General features: G+C 44.8%; 2 protein-coding genes across 9 annotated transcripts in view; one reads left to right on the top strand and one right to left on the bottom strand.

Moving 5' to 3' along the window:
* UBALD2 (UBA like domain containing 2) overlaps positions 1-24394 on the bottom strand; it is a 468792-nt gene that overhangs the window by 91398 nt on the left and 353000 nt on the right. The gene's annotated exons all lie outside the window — the stretch shown is intronic.
* The window catches only part of RNF157 (ring finger protein 157), a 98486-nt gene that overhangs the window by 60337 nt on the left and 13755 nt on the right, over positions 1-24394 (top strand). For all 7 annotated transcript variants that reach the window (XM_050764251.1, XM_050764253.1, XM_050764252.1 and 4 more), the window contains exons 3-12: positions 8229-8317; positions 14216-14362; positions 14802-14919; positions 15528-15594; positions 16510-16553; positions 17911-17958; positions 20091-20162; positions 21027-21186; positions 21382-21494; positions 23814-24052. In XM_050764251.1, coding sequence (XP_050620208.1) covers positions 8229-8317; positions 14216-14362; positions 14802-14919; positions 15528-15594; positions 16510-16553; positions 17911-17958; positions 20091-20162; positions 21027-21186; positions 21382-21494; positions 23814-24052 — 1097 coding nt within the window. The remainder of the gene's footprint in view (positions 1-8228; positions 8318-14215; positions 14363-14801; positions 14920-15527; positions 15595-16509; positions 16554-17910; positions 17959-20090; positions 20163-21026; positions 21187-21381; positions 21495-23813; positions 24053-24394) is intronic.

The following is a 24394-nucleotide window of genomic DNA, read 5'->3' on the forward strand; positions in this document are numbered from 1 at the left end:
AGCCTGGTCTCGAACTCCAGACCTCGGGTGATCTGCCTGCCTCGGCCTCCCAAAGTGCTGGGATTACAGGTGTGAGCCACCGCGCCCGACCGTTTTTTGAAAATAATTTAGTGGAGAAGTCGCCATATTTTAGAACTATCTGGCAGTAACACATCTTTGAGCATCTTGGGTGGAAGGTAAACACTGACTGACATGTCCCTTGCTGCTGTGGCTGCTGGCAGTGTTCTCTGACATCACCCTGCCCTCAGTGTACATTTGTATCTTCTGCCAGTACTGTTAGATCTTACAGATAAAGATTTTGTCATACTGTGCTCCAAGAAACCTCTTCTAAGAAGACCTTAGATACTCCTGTTAAAGATGGAAAGGAGTGTGGTGTGTGGTGTACTTTTGTACATATTGCCACCTAACCATAGGGCACCATTGGAGATTTTTGGCTAGCTTCCAGAACCTTCATAGAATTCGTACTATTTGCCATGATAGTATAACTTTCGGACTCCCCAAACTCTGCTCAGGTCCCTAGAACACTCCTAGGATTAGAAGAGCCTGCAGACTTGCCCTGCAGTAGCTGAAGCAATGCAATAGAGTATGGCTTTCGGAGTCAGATGTACCTGGGTTCAAATTGTGTTTCTGCTATTCATTAGCTCTGGGACCCTGGATGATTACGTGAGTCTTTTGAGTCTCAGTTTCTTTATCTGTAGAATGTCAGTTTCTTTAACAGACATTCTTCATTTTTTAGTCAGCTACTGTATTTCTTCTGCATGTTAGACCGTCCTCCAGCATACATACAGAACTTACAGGCTGGTGAGAGTGGCAGGCATGTTGTTCCTGTCGAGAATATGAAACAAGAAAATACCTAAACTGGAGCTGGATGGCGGTCTTGGCCACACGATAGTGCAAATGTGAATGTTACATAATGCCACTGAACTGTATACTTGAATGTGGTTGAGATAGTAAATTTCACGTTATGTGTATTTTACCAAAATAAAAAAAGACCAGGGCCAGGCGCGGTGGCTCAAGCCTGTAATCCCAGCACTTTGGGAGGCTGAGACGGGCGGATCACGAGGTCAGGAGATTGAGACCATCCTGGCTAACACGGTGAAACCCCGTCTCTACTAAAAAGTACAAAAATCTAGCCGGGCGAGGTGGCGGGCGCCTGTAGTCCCAGCTACTCGGGAGGCTGAGGCAGGAGAATGGCGTGAACCCGGGGGACGGAGCTTGCAGTGAGCTGAGATCCGGCCACTGCACTCCAGCCTGGGCGACTGAGCGAGACTCTGTCTCAAAAAAAAAAAAAAAAAAAAAAAAAAAAAAAAGACCAGGCGTGGTGGCTTACACCTCTAATCCCCTCACTTTGGGAAGCTGAGGTGAGAAGATCACTTGAACTCAAGAGTTTGAGACCAGCCTGGGCAATATAGTAAAACCCCATCTCTACAAAAGTTTAAAAATAAAGATAAAAAATATGTAAAGTAAAATGGGGGACAAAAATAATCCATCTAAAGAACCTAGCATAATGCCTGGCACATAATATATACTCAGTTAAATATTTCCTTACATTCTCTTTTTTCATGATTTGCCAAGCTGTAATTCCTGGTTACCCAAATTTTACCCCATGAAAGGGGCTTTCTTTTGGCAGTTTTCTGGTTAGATGAATAGATTAGGGGGATCTGTGCCTTGCTTTTCTGTCGTAAAGATACTCACACATGTTTGGTCCTCAAATCCCTGAGCAGACCAAATTTCATTCTTTGTTCATGGGTCTTGATCTGAGGCCTGTTTTCATTATAAAAAGTGAAATAGGATTCTAGAAACTGCATTAAGTTATCCTTCATAAAGCTGTTAAAGGTTTATTTACTCCAGAATGATACCTGAGAAACAGGAAGCCATTCTATAAATCCATGTTGAGCTTGAGGTAAGAGATCAGAAAACTTCTCAGTCTCCCTCTGTCTGTGGACCTGGGGCATGTTGTGTGCAAGACAGAAAAGGAAGCTCTTTCTGTTTCCAGATATGCCAGGATGCTTACATCAGAAAGACTTTATCTGGTCTTCCTAGTCACTGTGCACTCCCTTACTCAGTAGACCTAGGGCTGAGAAAATTACCCTTTGCAGACTCTAAAAAAGAAAAACAGAAACTCTGTGGATATGAACTGAGAAAACGATCGCTAATGCTGGTACAGTGGACTGGTGCATGAGTACTTCAGAAAAATGCTTGTCCCCGAATCTGTTCTGAGCTTCATCTTTCTTGGTCCCAAGAAGGCATTAGTTTGCTTTCCTTTCATACTTACCTGTTAGCATATGAGTGAGATCTCTGGTTTTAGGTTGAAATAAGATACTTTTTGTTTTTGTGTTTTTGAGAGAGTCTCACTCTGTTGCCCAGGCTGGAGTACAGTGGCATGAGCTCAGCTCACTGCAACCTCCACCTCCTGGGTTCTAGCGATTCTTCTGCCTCAGCCTCCCGAGTAGCTGGGACTACAGGCCCGCACCACCACACCCGGCTAATTTTTGTATTTTTAGTAGAGATGGGGTTTCGCTGTGTTGACCAGGCTGGTCTCAAAACTCCTGACCTCAAGTGATCTGCCAACCTTGACCTCCCAAAGTGCTGGGATTACAGGCATGAATCACCATGCTTGGCCTCTTTTTTTTTTTCTTTTTTGAAGCAGTCTCACTCTCTTCCCCAAGCTGGAGTGCAGTGATGCTATCATAGCTCACTGCAGCCTCAATCTTCTGGGCTCAAGTGATCCTCTTGCATCAGCCTCCTGAGTAGCTGGGACTACAGGTGTGTGCCACCATGCTGACTAAGTTCTTTATTTTTTTGTAGGGACACAGTCTCGCCATGTTGCCCAGGCTGGTCTCAAACTCCTGAGCTCAAGCGATCCTTCTGCCTCAGGCTCCCAAAGTGCTGGAATTACAAGCGTGAGATACTGTGCCCAGCCAGGATACATCTTTTGTCTTAAATATAACTTAGTAATGGTGTATGTATTGAGGAGATAGTGTGGACAAACACAAACATTTATTTGGTGTCTTGACTTTAGAAAGGAATGAGGTAATAGATAAATTTGTGTCTTCAGATATTTTAATAACCAGCACTTTAATCCTTGGAAATCTCATCTCTAGATTAAGAAGCTGCTTCCAGAGCATCTTGGGAAAAGATAAAGGTAGAACATGTTCAAACCTCAACTCTGCTCCCTTTAACACATGTTAGTTACTGGAAAAAAAAAAGAGAAAAATAACCTCTGCTCCCTAAAATTTGGGGGACTTTAGAGAATTTATTCAACCTCTTTGCAACCTCTATTTTCTTACCTGCAAAAATGGGAACAACCATGCCTATCTCACAGGATTCCTCCAGAGATTAAATAAGATAATATAAATAAAGAGCTCAGCATAGTGCCTGGCACATAGTATTATGGGATCTTTGGGGTGTCACTTTTCTGGCTGGAAACCTGTGGCCAGTGGTGCCTTGCACAGGTTCAGCTCAGGCACATTGGACTTTTTCCACCCACTTGGCCTGACAGACTGCACTCAGCTCACACTACCAGCCTATATCCCACGCCTCCAAGGGAGACTGCAAATCAGGCATGGAACAGGAAGGGGTGTGTGAGCGAGAGTAGGGTCCGGCCACTGTGCAGTCAGACATGCCAGCTGCTGCTGTGGGGCTGGCAGCCCCAGGTGCCAGCATGGGTGCCAGCTGTCTGCGAGGCTGTGGCTGGACCAGGTGTACTGCAGGCAGCTCTCCTGGTTGGCACCAGGGAATGTGGTGGCACCTGGAATCTTGGAGATGCCAGGAACCACAGGGCCATAAAGAGGAAGTCACAGCCCTGGCTTAGGCAGCTCCCAGGTCTGGGGTTCCCGAAGGGCCACAGCTCTTCTTTCCTCTTTGCCCACAACATGACAAGCAAGGAGCATGTTTCAGTTCTGTTTGTGTTACAGCAATTTTAGTCCCATCATTCCATGGGTCCAAAATTCTCGTCCTGCAACCAGGAAGAATGAGGTACACAGACAAACGTAGGGTGAGCAAGATGAAGAGGAGCCTTATTGAGCGATAGAACAGCTCATACCCGCAGTGGGTAGCTCCTTTCCGCAACCAGGGTGTCCTGACAAGTGTCCTAGCATAGAGACCCTGGAGTGGAAAGCTCTTTTCTGCAGGAAGGTCATCCTGTCTTCTCTGCAGCTCTCAGCAGAGAGGAGGCCCTGGAGTGCATAGCCCTCTCTGCAGCTGGTCTTATGGACATCTCTGAAGCTGTCAGCAGAGAGGGGGCACTGGAGTAGATTGCTCCTCTCTGCAGCTGATGGTCCCAACCTCTGCCCTGTTCTGCCTGAGCCTGGGGCTGTTAATGGGCCTCAGAAGGGAGGAAGTGCAAGTAGACTGGTCCCTGGGCAGCCATGGGCAGGCCTAGAAAAGGCACCACAAGTTCCCACTCTGGTGGGCAGGACTGGCAGCCAGGGCCCCAGCCTTCACGCCCTCCCTGAAAGCCAGCACTAAGCTGCCCTCAGCGCCCCCACCTTCCCCCATGCTCATCAGTGCCCAAAGTCTGGAAGGGGCCGAGGCAGCAGGGGGCTGGGGCTGGCTTGTCAGTACTACCCCGAGCATGTGCACTCCCAGCCTGACTGTGACAGCACCTGGGCTTGGCCCCACATTGCTCTAAGATCAGAGCCAGCACCAACAGCAGGCAGAAGCCAGGCGGCAGGAGCAGGCACTTCTGAGCCTGCTGGGATGGGGGGGCAGAGGGGGGTGCTTTTCCGTGTCTCCAAGAGTTTATGGAGGCCCAGGTCCACAGCCCTGACTTGGATGGCTGCAGCCCCACGCAGGGCTGCTGCCTGTTCCTGGCTTCCACCAGCTCTATGGAGCACGCAGCCCCTATAGCACCCCCTTGCAGCCTAGGGCAGGGGCTCCAGGTTCTCACTGGGCCTGGGCCAGTGTCCGGGGCAGGGTGACATCGCCATGAGCTCTGCCTGTTGCCCCGGCGCTTCAGGGGTAGCCAGGGGCAGAGTGGATCCTGGGCCTGGGCCTTGGCTGGGTCATCTGGCCAGGAGTGTCAGGCTCAGTGGTCACTCCAGTGTGGGGCAGACCTGGGGACACAGCCCCGGACAGGCTGCACAGAGCCTCCTCCTGAGGCACAGGAATCTGGCACCCTCGGCAGAGTGGGCACAATGGCTGCGCCAATGGCCAGGTGCCCAAAGTGGAAGCTGCTCCCACTTCCTGTCTGGGGCCCCTGAAGCACGGCCCCAGCTCTGCGCCCAGGCCTGGCCTTGGTACTCCATGTGCAAGCGGAGCACTGCCCAAGGCCCAGCTCCTTCTCGGGACTCCTCTCTGCCCTATCGCGCTGCTTTTCTGCCACACTGCTCCTCTGCTGGCAGGCAACCCGGCCAGCCCCATGGGGTGGCCTCCAGGGTGGCAAGCTGTGGAGGGGCCGTTGGTCTGCTCCCTGCTACCTCCCTGCAGCGGCCGTTGTGATGACAGCAGCTGCTCCAGACGGCCCACCACTGTCATCAATAGTAAGCACTCAATAAATGGTAATTTTTGAAAGGAAGATAACTAAGAAATTTAGAGAATAATGGTAGGCAAAATCGATTTACAGAAGAATGAGAGACAACTCTAAGAGCAGAAAAATATTTTCTTCAATTTGCCTCTGATCCTACTGTCCCCTCTATCTTCTCTGTCATCTCTGAATTTGCAGATTTCATTTATCCTTTAAGATCCCAGATCAACTACCACCTCCTCCATGAAGCCTTCAGATTACCTCAGCCAGAAATGATCACTTCCTTTATTTTTGCCTTTTGTGGCAAAAAATACTAATATGTTTAATCTCTTTAATATTACAATTACTATGTCAGCTGCCTTATAATGCAGCTTCCTGAAAGGGCAGGGCCTTATCTTCTTGGTTTTCAGTCTCTCCTTATTCCTAGCATGGAGTATTGCATGTAGACTCTGATTGCATGAATGAAAGGCCAGCAAGGCACAAACTTTGGTAGGTAGCAGCCCACGAACAAGGTTCTCCTGAACAGATTTGTCGTTGTTGTCTTGTGCGGGTATGTGTGTGTATAGGGAGAGCCTAAAGTGTAGGGGTGGGTTTATTAACAATTGAACTCATTGATACCTTTCCTTAAGAGCCAGATAGCTTATGTTTCATTGCCACAGTTATCAAATATAATATTCAAAATGGAGGATGAAGAGTGCCAGGATTTTTTTTCTTTCTTTTTGTTTTTCTCTCTTTTGTGGCAGGGGGTGGCTATGGAGGAGAAAGAGTAAAGAATAAGGGAAAAGATGCATCTTTTATTTGAAATGCAGGTAGGAGTTATGGATAACGCCCAAGTACCTGTACAAATGAAAATGATTAACTTTGCTACTCCAGAAAAAAATTTTAATCCCGAAGTCATTTATTTTGGCTTTAGAATAGACTAGTGTTTGTGTCGGATTTTCCTGCCTAATTACTTTTTGCTTAAGCTTATTTAAAAATTGTTTTAAATTCCTTTAGTATGACAGCCTAGGAAAGTTGGGGGAGGAGAAACAGGCCACAGATGGGATCTGAACTAGAATTTCAGTTTTCCCATGTCAAGGCCTCCTGATGCACTGCTTGCAGGAGGGCAAAGTTGGAGTCAGCTTTGTGGAAAACAATTTGGCAAAATAATTTTTAAAGTCTTAAAAATATGCTTACTCTTTGATCCAGTAATTCCACTTCTAGGAATTTGTCCTAAGGAAATAATCAAACAAGCATGCAGAAATATAGAGACAAGGATATTCACCATGACATTTATAGCTGCGAAAAAAAGTAAAACCAACATAAAGTATTGAATAATATGGAATTGATTAAAGTATGCTGTTATCTGCACGTTATCAAAATTATAGACTTTAAAAATGTTTGCCACATCTTTTTATGTGAAAAAGAAACTGCAAAATAGTATGTTCAGTTTGAAACAACACATGGATATAGAGGTGGATGGATGGATGGATAGATGGACGGATGGAGATACATATTCCAAAGTGTTAATTTTGGTGTTGCTGAATAGTAAGATTAGGGATAGTTTTATACTTTTTTGTGTTTTTCAAATTTTCTGCTTAAACATGTATTACTTTGTAATTAGAAAAAACTATCATTTTTAAAAGAATGTATGGTTAATATATCAACGAAAAGGTAAATTACTAAATAATGCCCACAAAGTAGGTAATCTGAATGCAAATAATTTCTATTGAGTATAAGAGTCACATTCATACATGTGAATTATAAGCAATCATACTGCATACATAAAGTCAGATGCACCTTGACTATGGTTTAACTATATTGTTTCCCAAGTAAAATAACCATATTCAGTAAAAACCTGTGAAGGCACAATTCGATTATAACTTGGGTGTCCTGTTTTGTGATACCACACTATGGAGGCAGACTTTTCTTGAGCCAAGAGAACCACAGTTTTGCAAAGCTGCAGAGACCAGTAGGTTTTTTGGGAATTATATGTTAAAACATTTGATTGCCCAAATAACATTTTAAAAATACTGGGAACATTTGAAATCATTCTTGATCCTCAGAAGGCAATTGCCAGTGAAATTTTTGGCTGTTTCCCCTTTGTTTATCTCTTTATTATCAACAACTCAGAACTTCATATCCAAAAGTCTAAACGGGCAAAGCAGAAGAAAGTGGATGGTAAATGATGAAGACAATCATAAACCTTTGGTGACCCCAAAATAACTTTTGGCTCATGTGCTAACTCTGCTTTATATGATCAGCTGCAGGGGAAATTTGTTCTTTACTGTTTGCAAACTTCAGCTCTGTACACATGATGGGGTTCTCTTTTATTTGCAGTCCCTAAATTCCTGGGATACCATATGGCCTCACCGAAGGAAAGGGCTTGCAGGTCTGACTCCCTGTCGTCTGAGGTCAGATGGAAAAGCCTTTTGTGATTAACTCGGCCACAGTGTGTCCTTTGGTATTTGGAACTTCAGTGGTTTTTTATTAATTCTCCAAGTTTTGAACACTGACCCAAATAAGCTTCATATAATGGAAAAAGAAGATAAATCTAGCTCTTTGGGCCCCAAATTGAATCCCATTTTCCCACTAGCTGTAACCTTGAGCAGGTTGACTCAGTATGTCAGAATTTCAGTTTCCTCACTTAATTAGGAGAGTTGTGCCTTCCTGCCTCACCTCTTAGGGCTATTCTTGGTGAACTGTAAAGCCCTGTAACAGCGAGGGACAGCTGTGGGTCTTTATAAACACACCACCTTCTCCTACTTTGTTTCTGACACAGTTCCCTTATGCCGCCCCACCTCCCCAAGAACCTGTGAAGACTCTGAGAAGCCTGGTCAATATCCGAAAGGACACGCTGAGGCTCGTCAAGTAAGTTCCCAGAGGCTGGGGCCAGGTCCCAGGCACCTTCCTTTGGGGAGGTTGGGGGCTGGGGGACAGACTTCCCAAGGAACTCACACAGCAGTTTCTGGCAGCCCCAGAGCCTGCTTCTCCAGGTCTCAGACAGGAGTACGGGCGCTTCTTTCTGCTGAGATCAGGCCATCCACCCCTGTGTTGTTCAGCACTGGATGCAATGGACTGTGTTTGTGAAGAACTTTCACTTGCCTAGAAATGCTCAGTATCCTTATTTTATGGATATTTTTTAAAAGGGAAGAAGAATTATTAAGGGAAAGTGGGAATTTTTGCAGCTACTCCAACAAGCCAATGTAAAAATAGGAAATTTGAACTTAGAATATAAAATCCTTTCTTTTATTGCTATATTTTCTTTTTCTTCTTTATTCCCTATCTCATGTGTCTGTTCTCTCTTTTTTTTTTTTTTTTTTTTTTTTTTTTTGAGACGGAGTCTCGCTCTGTCACCCAGGCTGGAGTGCAGTGGCGCGATCTCCGCTCACTGCAAGCTCCGCCTCCTGGGTTCGCGCCATTCTCCTGCCTCAGCCTCCCGAGTAGCTGGGACTATAGGCGCCGCCACCTCGCCCGGCTAATTTTTTTGTATTTTAAGTAGAGACGGGGTTTCACCGTGTTAGCCAGGATGGTGTCCATCTCCTGACCTCATGATCCGCCCGTCTCAGCCTCCCAAAGTGCTGGGATTACAGGCTTGAGCCACCGCGCCCGGCCCTCATGTGTCTGTTCTCTAAGGAACTCATAGTGCCCTTGGTTGGTTGTTTAATCCTCATCATCAGTGTTAATTATCGTCATTTGCCTTCTTGGTGCCATCCTCGAGACAGTGTAATTTTTAATCTGATACATTCCCACCCCCCGCCACACCTAGACAGTATGTCTACCAAGGCTCTCTGATTCCCTGGTGAAAAACTTTGGTTAGAGCAAATCAAGGTCCCAGATTTTTCTGAATAGGCAAGAAAGATGACTCAGAGACCATCTCATGCTTGTATAGATCAGCCTTATTAGCATTACGATGTTTCTGTCTGATATATATATAGATATAGAGAGCGAGACAGAGTCTCGCTTTTTTTTTTTTTTTTTTTTTTTTTGAGACAGAGTCTCACTCTTGTTGCCCAGGCTGGAGTGCAATGGCACAATCTCGGCTCACCGCACCCTACGCCTCCCGGGTTCAAGCGATTCTTCTGCCTCATCCTCCTAAGTAGGTGGGATTACAGGCATGCACCACCATGCCTGGTTAATTTTGTAATTTTAGTAGAGACGGTGTTTCTCCATGTTGGTCAGGCTGATCTCAAACTCCTGACCTCAGGTGATCCACCTGTCTCGGCTTCCCAAAGTGCTGGGATTAAAGGCATGAGCCACCGCCCAGAGTTTTGCTTTGTCACCCAGGCTGCAGTACAGTGGCCGATCTCAGCTCACTGCAGCCTTGACTTCCTGGGCTCAAGCAGTCCTTCCAGCCCTAAGTAACCACTAATCTATTTTCAGTCTGTCTTAATTTTTTATATTTTATTTGTCCCTGAAGTTTCTACTGGTTCCCCAGCTATGCTTCTCTCCACCCCAGGGTCATCTCTGGGGAGGAGAGAGCCAAGGAGGTACCTGTCTGCTGAACAGTCCCCCCACCTGACCCAGGGGAGTTCATCCAGCAGAAGAGCAGACTAACGAGGCCTCTGGGGCCTGCCAGTTGCCAGCTACTCTGTCCACTTGGTTTCTCTCATCACATATGGCACATTCATACATTTGATGGAGACCATTCAAGGGCCTGAGCTGCTGCGAGGTCATGGCCTCTGCCATGGCAGCCTGGCTGCAGCTCTAGAATAGGATGAAGCAGCTGTCTTGCGCTAAAAGAACCAGACTTGGAAGCAGCAGAGCAATTTGCTTCCCAGGTCCACAGATGCTTGCTTGAATGAGTGTCTGAGCTTCAGGGTTTTTTTAATCTGTAAAATGGTGATAATCAACTTTACCTTTCATGGTGGTTGTCAAAATTAAGGTAACAGAAGGGAAAACACCTGGTGTTCAATAAATGTTAATTTGAAGAGTGTTCTTTGTTTTGTTTTTCTGTGATTATGGGAATAAATTCTGATTCTCAGATTTCCAGGTAAAGATGGAGGATTGAACACCTACTTTTGCTTCCTCTGAAAACCCCATCAAGTAATTATAAACATGTATTTAAAAGGCATAAATCTGGCCGGGCACAATGGCTCACGCCTGTAATCCCAGCACTTTGGGAGACCAAGGCGGGTGGATCACCTGATCCTGGCCAACATGGTAAAACCCCGTCTCTACTACAAAACAAAAATTAGCCAGACATGGTGGCATGCACCTGTAGTCCCAGCTGCTCCAGAAGCTGAAGCAGGAGAATTGCTTGAACCCAGGAGGCAGAGGTTGCAGTAAGCCAAGATTGTTCCACTGCACTGCACTCTGGGTGAGAGTGAGACTCCATCTAAAAAATAAAAAATAAGGCCGGGTGCGGTGGCTCTTGCCTGTAATCCCAGCACTTTGGGAGGCCAAGGTGGGCAGATCACAAGGTCAGGAAATCGAGACCATCCTGGCTAACACGGTGAAACCCTGTCTCCACTAAAATTACAAAAAATTAGCCAGCCGCCTGTAGTCCCAGCTACTTGGGAGGCTGAGGCAGGAGAATGGCGTGAACCCAGGAGACGGAGGTTGCAGTGAGGCGAGATTGCGCCACTGCACTCCAGCCTGGGCGACAGAGTGAGACTCCGTCTCAATAAAATAAATAAATAAAATAAAATAATATAAAAATTAAAAAATTTTAAAAAGGCATAAATCTGTAAGTATTTGGAGAATGGGAAGAGAGCAGCAGCAACAAAATTTTAGAAGCTGGAAACACATAGTGAATATTAAATGACTTAGTAGACCCAGGATATCAGAATCCTGAACTAGCAGAAAGAAAAGCTGAGAATCAACCAATTTATACTGTGGTATTATCCCCCAAGGGGTTCAGAAATTAGCAGTGCCAGGTCTCTCTAGAAGTTGAGGTGGGAGGCCGGGCGCGTGGCTCAAGCCTGTAATCCCAGCACTTTGGGAGGCTGAGACGGGCGGATCACGAGGTCAGGAGATCGAGACCATCCTGGCTAACACGGTGAAACCCCGTCTGTACTAAAAAACACAAAAAACTAGCCGGGCGAGGTGGCGGGCGCCTGTAGTCCCAGCTACTCGGGAGGCTGAGGCAGGAGAATGGCGTGAACCCGGGAGGCGGAGCTTGCAGTGAGCTGAGATCCGGCCACTGCACTCCAGCCCGGGCGGCAGAGACTCCGTCTCAAAAAAAAAAAAAAAAAAAAAAAAAAAAAAAAGAAGTTGAGGTGGGAGGCTAAAATGAAGAGGATTGGTAGAAAGTCTGCCCTCAAGGTAGGCAGATCCCCTCCATTATACCACACAGCCAGAACTACGTTACTACAACCTGGCCAAAGGCAGGCAGATGACTGTCCCTGGAAAGGTAAAAACAAAGAATCTCTGGACAAGAGAGACCCAGGCACAGCTAACGGCCAGTACTAAAAACAGGCTAACCAGCCTGGGCAATATGGTAAAGCCCTGTCTCTACAAGAAATACAAAAATTAACCAAGCATGGTAGTGTACACCTGTAGTCCCAGCTATTGGGAGGCTGAAGTGGGAGGATCACCTGAGCCCAGGGAGGTCGAGGCTGCAATGAGTCACAATCACACCACTGCACTCCAGCCTGGGCAAGAGTGAGACCCTGTCTCAAAACAAAACGGGGGGTGAGTGGATCCTGGCAAACTGGGTGTTGAGCCCTCCAGCTGCCTCTCCACTCTGCCCCTAGAATGCTGGCAGCCAGGCCTTTGTCAAGAGAGAGAAAAACTGTTTTCTGGAAATTGGACCTGCCTGGATAGGAAAACCTAGGAGACTAGAGTTGGAGGTTCCTCAGCAGATCCAGATCAGCCCACAGTGAAGCCCGGGATCCCCAAGTCCTGCTGTGCACTCAGAGCTCTAATCAGCAGTTTAAATATCTTAAATACAAGCAGACAGCCACAGATTCTTAGATGTGTAAGGAATGCCTATAATAGGAAAGACAGTAGCAAAACAAACCAACATTTTAAAACAACCTAACTAGGCCGGGTGTGGTGGCTCACACATTTAATCCCAGAACTTTGGGAGGCCAAAGCAGGAGGATCGCTTAAAAGCCCAGGAGTTTGAGACCAGCCTGGGCAACATATTGAGACCCCATCTCTATATAAAATAATAATTAAAAAAAAAAATCTAATTGGAAACAAAAGCTATGCAGAAAGAAGAAAACTTCATTAATAGTCTCAAAGACATGAGAGAAGATATCTTTTTCTTTCATAGCCACAATGACACGAAGTTTATGAAACCAAAAAAAATTGCTTTTAGAAATTAAAAACAAGGAGCATAAATGAAAATTTCAATAGAATTATAGGAAGAAAACTTGAAATATTCTAGAAAGCAGAGCAAAAATCCAGAGAGAAGGAAAATAGAAGAAGAAAGATACAAGTAATAGAGCACCCATTTAGAAGGTCTGACATCCAACTAACGGGTTCTACAGAGAACAGAGGATATAAAAGGAAGGAAATCATCAGTGACATAGAATTTAAGAAAATTTCTCAGAAGCAGAGGGTACAAGTTTCTAAATGGAAAGGACCACCAAGTGCCCACAGAGTGGATGAGAAAGAGGACTGTCTGTAAGCTTTCAGAAGAAGGATCAGCAGTTGGAACGACTTCAGACTTCTTGGGAACAATGCTGGGAGGTGAAAAATAAGGCAGCGAAAAGGCTTTCAGTGTCTTTTAGAAATTATTTATAATCTAGAATACTTTGCTCAGCCAAACTTTGAATGAAGTGTGAATGTTGAATAAAAGCTCTCAAAAGTTTATTTCCCAACACACCCTTTTTCAGGAAGCTGGTAGAACACATGCTCCACTGATACAAAAGAATAACCCAAGACAGAGGAAGACATGAGATACAGGAAACATGAGCTTCTACAGGAGGACAGAGGCAAAAGGGATCCACCAGGATGATGGAGGGGGAGAGATTCCAGGGTGGCGGCTGGGAGCCAGGTGCAGAGGGCCAAGTACAGATGGGAGCAAGTCCAAGGGACCTCCTCAATAAGATGAAATGAATAGACCACTTGGTGCATCTGAACGTCTTGAGAGATTTAGACAGCCCCAGAGAGCTTGGGTTGGAATTTGTGATGCGTACATAGAAAACTATGCAACTGGAAAAAAAAAAAAAAAAAAAAAAAAAGGGTGAGCACTAATTAAGAAAAAGTTAGGCAGGAAAAGAAAAATAATCATAGATTATATGTTTATATAATCACAGTAATACAGACACAAATGTACTGGACTATTATAAAAAAATTATGATGTAGCTATACTGTGGGGATGGGGGAGTTCCTATATGGAGCAGAATGAGTAAAGAGAAAGAAATCCTTGTTTCTATAGTAGGAAACCCATAGATAGTGCTTGAAACTGAAAAATCAAGAAGTAGTAACCCAAATATATTTTTTAGAAATGTGGGTAAATGCCAAAATGATCACTAAAAGCGGTGTCCTTTGAAGAGAAGGAAAGGGAAGAAGTAAGGCCTGCTATTTTTTGCCTTGAAGAAACTATTTAAACTACGTGATTAATAACTTTTATTAAAATAAAAATAAAACTGCCAAATGCACAATGATGTAGTGGTAGCACTGAAATATCAGAAGTAACCTGAGTGCCCAGCAATATTGGTCATGAAGCACTCTGTGATCATTCAGAATGAAGAGGTAGACCTATGCTTACGATCACTCAGAGAAGCCCACAATATATTGCTAAAATTTTTTTAAAAGGTAAATTTAAAAATATTGATATGCTACCCTGCAAATGCTGAGTCTCTGGTTTTCTAGATGTGCTGAGGAAGTGAAGAGCCCTGGAGAAGAGGCCAGCAAAGCTAAAGTCCACTACAATGTTGAGTTCACCTTTGACACAGATGCTAGGGTAGCCATCACCATCTATTACCAGGCCATGGAAGAGTTCCAGAATGGTATTGCCAGGTAAGATCAGGAGACCAGGTGAGCCACTTCCTTCCCAGATGGGTAGAGTCCATGTCTTATCCACTCAGCAAAGGTGGAAAACATTCTTTTTCTGCAGCCCGATGAGATCTGGTTCCTGAATAGATTTTCTTCTACAAAGCCCTACCCTTTACCTTTTCCCTTCAAATTGTGCCATCTTGGTATAGTGGCAAATGGTGGTATAGTCCTTCAGGTCCTTAAGGACTGTTAAAAATCTAGTAAGCTACCTTTCTTTGGATGTGTGGGTTGAATAGAAAAGTCAACATTGCCAAGCAAGAGCAAAGGAAATGGATTATAAAGGACCCTTTCTTCTCTTCGCTAGAGCCTGTTGATAATTGAGAACAGGCATGAGCAGAGGAAGTTGTCAGACCCATCTGTGCCAGATACTGACTTTTGCTTTGCCTCCCGCTTGTATCAATAGCTACATTCCCAAAGACAACAGCCTCCAGTCGGAGACTGTGCACTACAAGCGAGGAGTGTGTCAGCAGTTCTGCCTGCCCTCCCATACCGTGGATCCCTCCGAGTGGGCCGAAGAGGAGGTGAGCTACCTTTGGGGAGGTTTCCCACATCGACTCAGAAGGGCCTAGGGGCTACTTAGGACCCCGGCCAACAGCAAAGGGGCTGCTCAGACACTTGAAGGCCATGCTTACCTTTCAGTCTTGTGACTTCATCATGTCCTTTTAAAGCTCTGCTTATTTTGCATCAAGGATATACCTGACTTAGTTAATTTTTCCATTCCCTAGGAACGGAAATAGCCCATTAGCATAGGATACTTTGAGAAAGCCATGCTCAAAGAAAAAAAAAAAACAAACCTATAGGTGAGAAGGCCTTATTTACATCTATGAGATTTTTAAAAAGAAGCTGATTCGCCTAGGATACTTTGAGAAAGCCATGCTCAAAGAAAAAACAAACAAACAAAAAAAACCTATAGGTTAGAAGGCCTTATTTACATCTATGAGATTTTTAAAAAGAAACTGATGGCTCTCATTTAACAAACTTGGGTAATTAACAAGGCTGACAAGGAGCCTTGTTAATGAGGAGCAGAAATGAGATTAATGCTTGACAGTATCGCCCTTTCTGAGATTAACTGTGCCATCTAAATGTGTTAAGTCCTCTTTTTTTTTTTTTTTCTTTTCTTTCCCTTCAGCTTGGCTTTGATCTGGACAGAGAAGTTTACCCTCTAGTGGTACATGCCGTGGTGGATGAAGGAGACGGTAGGGGCGATTTCTGTCCTCTTTGGCTGTGCACACTGCTCTTTTGTGGCATATTCCTGGCAGCAGCTGTGGCCCCAGAACAACATGCCTTCTTTGTGGGTGTTTGTGACTGTGAGTCAGGCAGTCTCTGCATCCTCTCACATCTGTGACTCCAAGCTCCTGGGCGGATGTGAAAAGTGTGGGTTTGGCTGGGCACAGTGGCTCACACATGTAATCCCAGCAGTTGGGGAGGCCGAGGCAGGTTTGGATCACCTGAGGTCAGGAGTTCGAGACCAGCCTGGGCAACATGGTGAAACCCTTTCTCTGTTAAAACTACAAAAATCAGCTGGGCATGGCAGTGTGTGCCTGTAATCTCAACTACTTGGGAGGCTGAGGCAGGAGAATCGTTTGAACCCAGGAGGCAGAGGTTGCAGTGAGCTGAGATTGCGCCAATGCACTCCAGTCTGGGTGACAGAGTGAGACTCGGTCTCAAAAAATGTGGGTTAGCTGGGTGTGGTGGCTCATCCCTGTAATACTAGCACTTTGGGAGGCTGAGGCGGGCAGATCACCTGAGGTCAGGAGTTCGAGACCAGCCTGGCCAACGTAGTAAAACGCCATTTCTACTAAAAATACAGAACATTAGCCAGGCATGGTGGCTTATGTCTGTAATCCCAGATACTTGGGAAGCTGAGGCAGGAGAATTGCTGGAACCCGGGAGGTGGAGGCCACAGTGAACCAAGATCATGCCACCGCACTCCAGCCTGGGCAACAGAGCCAGACTTTGTCTCAAAAAAAAAAGTGAGGGTTATATAAAATGCCCCTTCTAGGGACAGACTGGCACATTTGGTTTGCCAGATTGCAGGGAATTGGGGAAGGTCATGGGCATCAAGGTGTGCTGTTTGGGCTTCTTCACTCACATGCCTTTGTTTCTTTCAGAGTATTTTGGCCATTGCCATATACTGCTGGGGACTTTTGAGAAGGTGAGTGACTTTAGAGGGCCTCGCTTTATTCCCTTTAGCCCTTTCTTTCATGTGAGACACATGTAACCCCTGTTTGCTGGGTCCCTGAGCTCAGCAGAATGGGTCTGGCTTTAGAGGCTATGATGGTAACAGAACATCGCTTTGGGGGCTACGTTTGGGTGTAGGTCCAGCCCTGCTATCAGCTTGCTACAGGACCTTCAACTCCTTAGGCCTCAGTCTCCTTAAAATGAAAGGGTTAGACTGAGTCAGACGCGGTAGCTCACACCTGTAATCCCAGCACTTTGGGAGGCCAAGGTGGGTGAATCACTTGAGGCCAGGAGTTCGAGGCTAGCCTGGGAAACATGGCAAAACCCTGCCTCTGTTAAAAATATAAAAATTAGGCCGGGCGCGGTGGCTCAAGCCTGTAATCCTAGCACTTTGGGAGGCCGAGATGGGCGGATCACGAGGTCAGGAGATCAAGACCATCCTGGCTAACACGGTGAAACCCCGTCTCTACTAAAAATACAAAAAACTAGCCGGGCGAGGTGGCGGGCGCCTGTAGTCCCAGCTACACGGGAGGCTGAGGCAGGAGAATGGCGTAAACCCGGGAGGCGGAGCTTGCAGTGAGCTGAGATCCGGCCACTGCACTCCAGCCCGGGCGACAGAGCGAGACTCCGTCTCAACAAAAATAAAATAAAATAAAATAAAAATAAAAATAAAAATTAGCCAGGCATGGTGGCGGGCACCTGTAATCCCAGCTACTCAGGAGGCTGAGGCAGGAGAATTGCTTGAACCTGGGAGGCGGAGGTTGCAGTGAGCTGAGATGGCGCCACTGCACTCCAGCCTGGGCAATAAAGTGAGGCTCTGTCTCAAAAAAAAAAAAAGAAAGAAAGGGTTACACTGGATAGTTGTAAGATCTTTAAAGAATTAGGATTGTATAATTCTACTCTGAGAGCATCCAGGAACATGTGTACAGTAGTCCCCCTTATCCTCAGGAGATACGTTCCAAGACCCCCAGTGGATGTCTGAAACTGCAGATCGTACAGAACCCTCATATACACTATGGTTTTTCGTAGACTTCATCCACACCTATGATAAAGTTTCATTCATAAATTAGGCAAAGTAAGAGATTAAGAATAATAGTAAACTAAAACAATTATAACTATAAGGTAATAAAAGTCTGAAAGTCATCTTTCTCTCTCAAAATATCTTATTGTATGTAATATTTTCAGACAGTGGTTGATGGTGGGTAACTGAAACCATGGAAAATGAAACTGCAGATAAGGGAGGGTGACTGTAACTGGGACATGTAACAGAAGAATACCTGGAGCTTTATTACCCTCCCTTCCTTGTCATAACTTTCATATTTTCATTCCAGCACACAGATGGAACTTTCTGTGTCAAGCCCCTCAAACAGAAACAAGTAGTAAGTATTTGAAGACCGCAGACTGTTAGTGTTAGGGTCCTTCCTTCCTTTTATTCTTTCCTTTCTTCTTCTCTCTCCCTCTTTTTTTTGTTTTTGTTTTTGTTTTACTTTTTGCTAAGTCTCTCCTTTTCTTTTTCTTCTTTTTTTTTTTAATCAAAAAAGAAAAGAAAAAAAGGGAGTGCTTTTGAATGTTACAAGCTATTACAAACGACTTGGGTGGCCTGAAAGGAATGCTGATTTTTGATGTCTTCATTGTTCCAGAAGTGTTGGTGTTGAGGGAGCCTTTATCTGAGTAAAGGACTTGAGAAATGAAAGAACAAGATTTATTTCCTAACACTGGGTTTAGGGAGAACTCTTTTTATTTTAAATGCCAGAGTGAGAACTATTTCAAGCGAAAGGATAAGCATTAGGGTCCAATTTGGGGTAATTAGAGTCATTGGCTTAATTTATCCATTCCTTTTCTAAAATTCAAAGTTGGCCATTCTTCCTCTTGCAGAATGATCAGCACCTTGTGCATATGTCTGCTAGAAGTCCCAGCCCCTGCCATGTGCCAGCACTTTTCTTTCCACTCTTATAGAGGTAGGAGGAGACATCATTGGAAGGAGAGAGAGTGGTGCCAGTGGCATTGGCAAGGGAGGGTGGGTGAGGGGTAGGTCATCTCGAGGAGGGTGTAGAGCAGCTGGGTAGGAGGCAGGGCTGGGCTTCGTCAAGATGCAAAGAAAAGCCTCCCTGCAGATGGGTGATAGATATCTGAAATTCTATACTATCCATTCTTTTAGGTTAATTATTTGCCTCTCTTTTAATGAGGTCAGTAATAAGAATATCTTAGTATAAATTAGTTTTCCAATATAATCACTACATGAAAACAAGTTTTAAGAGCAGACGAGGAAACAGATCCTGAGTCCAGGGCACTACCTGGGCAGGCCAGGCCTTGGTGAGTTGCCTCATGGGGGAAGGCCTGGTTCTCCAGGAGGCCTGGATGGGATGGAAAGGTTCGTGTAGCTAGAGGAAAATGGTTTGTCTATTTTCCTCTTGTTAGATTGGCATTAGCAACAGACTATCAAACTGGAGAGTGGGATATAAAATCAGAGACAGGCTATGTCTTAGAGGAAGGGATAGCTAAGAAACAGAGGTGAGGCAGAAGAACGTGCTCCTAAAAGTAAATGGGGCAGGGCCAACTTAGGCACTGACATGGGCCAGGTTAGTGGGAGTGGGATTGGGCCTTGGTAGTTGGGGTTTTAAGAAACAGGGCTGGCTGGGCTTGGTGGCTCATCCCTCTAATCCTAGCACTTTGGGAGGCTGAGGCAGGTGGATCACTTGAGGTCAGGAGTTTGAGACCAGCCTGGCCAACATGGTGAAACCCCATCTCTACCACAAAATACAAAAATTAGCCAGGCATGATGGTACATGCCTGTAATCCCAGCTACACAGGAGGCTGAGACAGGAGAATTGCTTGAACCCAGGAGGCGGAGGTTGCAGTGAGCCAAGATGGTACCACTGCACTCCAGCCAAGATGACAGAGCAAGACCCTGTCTCAAAAAAAAAAAAAAAAAAAAAAAGAAAGAAAGAAAGAAAGAAACAGGGCCAAGCAGTGTAATTTTGCTGCATGTTGGGGATGGGGTGGCTTCATGGTGTGGGGTACACACCATTAGCCTCTCCCTCAAGATCTTGCTATCGCCCTTTGCTTTCATATTTTCCCTTCCCATCTTTTTCCTTGCCAATTTCTTCTTCTTCTCCTTTCTATTCCTTTATTTTTATAATGTCTGAACTCAAATTGGATTACATAGCAAATGCCTATGTTTTAATGCATACCCTTCCATCCTTTTTCTAGTCTATGCCTTCTTAATTGTCCATAATAGTAAGCTGCAGTGCAAGTATTATTATTGTATTTGTGAACTTTTGTGTTCCCTATTGTATATAATGATGGGTGAATTAAATATTTGATTTTCTTTCTCCTCTCAAATAGAAAACATAAGTAAATAAAAGCATCCTTTACTTATCTAGGCCTTTGATTTTTTTTCATTATGAATCAGTAGTCCTTGGTTACCGAAAGAGGTAAGAGGGGAGGGAGTTCCCACTCTTGTCTCTCAGTAGAGACAGCCTGTCCTTGAACCTTTCTATTTGCTGTTCAGGTAGACGGGGTCAGCTACCTCCTTCAGGAGATCTATGGAATTGAAAACAAGTACAACACACAAGATTCTAAGGTAAGTTTTATCCAAAATTCTGAAGGTACTCTTTCCAGGAGGCCAAGTGAGAAATTATAAGCCAGCGTCCAGGAATTTAGTATGCCAAACTCTGAAATCAGTTAGGTCTTAGAAGGGTATTTTCTTGTTCCTCATTTCAGATCATTATGCTTTTACCTCTTGGGAAATGAGAAAAGTAGGCTGGTTTGGCTTTGTTCTGCCACAGAGTTCTGTCCAACTCGGTTTCCACCAGGGTCCTTTCTTTGCTCCTTTTCTTTTATCTGTGTGGTCCCCTAGGTCCCTTCAGCTGAGACTTGAGAGGCCTAGCTCCGAGCCTCATAGGAGCTCGAGTGGTTAGTCTTGTCCTCTCAATTTTAGATAAACACTTCCCAGAAGCAGTGAAGCTAAGTGTGTGGACGCACTGGGTAAACGACAAAGTCCAATGTCAATGCAGATTTTGTTCTTATTACTTATCCTAGCTCTTTTTTTTTTTTTTTTTTTTTTTTTGAGACGGAGTCTCGCTCTGTCGCCCAGGCTGGAGTGCAGTGGCCGGATCTCGGCTCACTGCAAGCTCTGCCTCCCGGGTTCACGCCATTCTCCTGCCTCAGCCTCCCGAGTAGCTGGGACTACAGGCGCCCGCCACCTCGCCCGGCTAGTTTTTTGTATTTTTTAGTAGAGACAGGGTTTCACCATGTTAGCCAGGATGGTCTCGATCTCCTGACCTCGTGATCCGCCCGTCTCAGCCTCCCAAAGTGCTGGGATTACAGGCTTGAGCCACCGCGCCCGGCCTACTTATCCTAGCTCTTTAGCCACACTGCCTTGTCTGTAAAGTATGGGACAGGAAGGGCTTTGTGACACTGGCTAAATTGCTTTCTCCTCGACCAGGTGGCTGAAGACGAAGTGAGTGATAACAGTGCCGAGTGTGTGGTGTGTCTCTCGGATGTCCGGGACACCTTGATTCTGCCCTGTCGCCACCTCTGCCTCTGTAACACCTGTGCAGACACCCTGCGCTACCAGGCCAACAACTGCCCCATCTGCCGACTGCGTAAGCCCCAGAGCGGCAGGGGGACTGGTGGGTGGGAGAGAGGACAAGAGGACATTTACAAAACACTGAAGCATGTGCTGCTGCTGGATCTGACAAACGGATGCGCGCTGGGAGGGATCATGGTTTCTGTCTGGGCTCTTGTTCATCCTTAATCCTGCATCAGGATGTCCTGATTGCCTGTTTTCTTCTTTACAGCCTTCCGGGCACTGCTTCAGATCCGAGCCATGAGGAAAAAATTGGGCCCTTTGTCCCCAACCAGCTTTAACCCCATCATCTCATCCCAGACATCTGACTCTGAAGAGCATTCAGTAAGTTGGGCTCAAAACCACGGCCCCTCTGAAGCAAATGCCTCATTGGCTTTTTTAAACCTTTCATGCTTTTCTATGTGGCATTGCAGCAAGGAATTAGACCTGGGTATGCTGCAGTATTTAGCAGCCCAGCTGAGAGCATGTGTTACAACCAAATTATTACTGTGGAAGATTGAGTAATGGTCATGAAAACCTCCCTTTTCCTCTTTGGGAACTTGGTGTCCAGTTAATATTTACCATTCCTAGAGCCATCTGCTTGCAGTTTCACTCCAGCGAGGTTCAACTCCAACTCCCTCAGGCAGAAACAATGAGACGATTATTTTGGATTTAAATACAATTTATTTTCTTTATTCAAATCTTCGAAGAAAGTAACTGTTTTTCTTTATCCTGTTTTGTGGCCTCAGTGCCTGAGATAAAGTGCCCTCAGTTTCCTAGTGTAAGTGCTGATATTAGAGTGAAACCTGAAAGCTTTGCAGTTAAAGAAGAGCAGATACTGTCTTTCTTTAGATTAACGCACTGCTGGGAGAGATGATAATTCAGTGAATGGTATTGGGATAATTAGTTAGCTATTCCAGGAGGAAAAATCAGTTTAGCACTTTACTCCTTACCAAATAAATTCCAGCTGGAGTAACTAATTAACTATATTAAAAGCATTAAACCAAACAAACATTACAGCAAACCAAACAAAACAAAACATTCAAAACCTAGAATAAATTGGCCGGGCGCAGTGGTTCACGCCTATAATCCCAGCACTTTGGGAGGCCGAGGTGGGCGGATCACAAGGTCAGGAGATCGAGACCATCCTGGTTAACATGGTGAAACCCCGTCTCTACTAAAAAAAAAAATACAAAAAATTAGCTGGGTGTGGTGGCGAGCACCTGTAGTCCCAGCTATTCGGGAGGCTGAGGCAGGAGAATGGCCTGAACCCGGGAGGCGGAGCTTGCAGTTAGCGGAAATTGCGCCACTGCACTCCATCCAGCCTGGGTGACAGAGCGAGACTCCGTCTCAAAAAAACAAAACAAAACAAAAACCTAGAATAAATTGTAGACGATTGTTTAGTTGACTTTAGATTGGAAAGGATTCTCTAAGCGTGAAAGCAAGAGCCATACATTTTACTACCTAAAAAGTTTAGCACGTCAGAGGTCTAATAGGTGACCAAAATTAAAAGTTAGACAACAAATAGTAGTTTTTTTAAAAAGTATTTACAATGTATGTATCAGAGGAAAAGCTAATGTCTTTGCCATAGTTCATATCGAATAATACAGTAGATTAATGGGCAAAGGGCATAAACAAAACATACTCAACATAGAGTTTTTTAAAAAGTTCAACCACGTTAAAAATCAATGATATGCGAATATGAGAATACCATTTTCCAACTTTCAAATTTTAAAAACTTTTTTTTGTAGTGATTCTCCCCGCTTTCAGGGAAGCAGTCAGAATAGGTCTTCTGTATTACTTACAGGAGTGTAACTAGAAAAGGCACTGAAAGAAACAAAACAGTGGAAAACAGCAATATATATCAAGAACCTTAAAAACATTTATACCTCATCATCTAAGAGCTAAGAATTTAACAAGAAGAAGATAATTTGGAAAAAAAGGCATTCAAGGATGTTCATCAAAACTTATTTACAATAGGATGTGCTAGACACAACTAGATACACAGCACTAGGAGAACAGTTAGAAAACTTAGGGGATCTGTAAGAAGGGGACATATATGAAGAGGCTTCAGAAACAAAGGAAAATATTTATGTTCTGGCCAGGCATGGTGGCTCACATCTGTAATCCTAGCATTTTGGGAGGCCAAGGCAGGCGGATCGATTGAGACCCGGAGTTCAAGACCAGCCTGGGCAACATAGTGAGATCCCATCTCTATTTTTTAAAAAAGAGGAAAGTATAATAAAATAAGCAGAATATAAAATTGTTATTTACAGGTTGATCAAAACTGTGTAAATAGTACACAGAAAAAAATGGGAAGAAGAGACACCAGAATGCTAACAAAAGTCACTTTGGTGATTTGATTACTGGTAATTTTTTTTCCTAATTTTTTTCCTAATAATATATTTTCCAAATTTCCTATAATTAACATTTCCGTTATAATCAGAAAAAAAATAGAGATTATTAAGAAAAAGCTTACCAATAAGCAGGATCTACAATGTGTAGTTCTTTGATATTTTACCTCTTCCTCTAGTACAGTTGTTCTTACCAAACCCCCCAAGAACAGATATAAAACATTTTTTTCTGTGTAGAGTAAGTAGCATAATCATGTCATAAAACAAAAAGGACCTAATTGATTTTTCAACCTGTCTCTGATTCCCCTAGTCCTCAGAGAATATTCCACCAGGCTATGAAGTAGTATCTCTTCTGGAGGCCCTCAATGGGCCCCTCACCCCATCCCCAGCAGTTCCTCCACTTCACGTGCTTGGAGATGGCCACCTCTCAGGAATGCTCCCTTCGTATGGCAGTGATGGCCACCTGCCCCCTGTCAGGACCATCTCACCTCTTGACCGCCTGTCTGACTGCAGCAACCAGGGACTCAAACTCAAAAAGAGTCTCTCCAAGTGAGTAGCCAGTGCTCCACAGTATTGCCCCCAGAATCCATGATGAGATGTTTCAACTCTCCTTGGTGCTGGCCCACATCCTGGGGCCTTAGGGCAGAGTAACCCTCTGGGCTGTTCCCAGAGCTGCTTGTGGGAAGGTTATCCCATCCGTTAAGAGATGAAAATAAGATGGTATGTAGGCACTTAGGAAAATTCTGATGAGACAAATCTCTTATGTATTCTTTTTGTTTTCAAGGATAGGGGATGGGTTATAGGGAAGAGGACATTGAACACTGTGGATAGGGCCATCTAGGCCCCTGGGAGCACTGCTTAGTCCAAAGACTGAAGGAACCTTGTGATCCA

This window comes from Macaca thibetana, chromosome 16 (assembly GCF_024542745.1).
Source record: "Macaca thibetana thibetana isolate TM-01 chromosome 16, ASM2454274v1, whole genome shotgun sequence".
NCBI classification, from domain to species: domain Eukaryota; kingdom Metazoa; phylum Chordata; class Mammalia; order Primates; family Cercopithecidae; genus Macaca; species Macaca thibetana.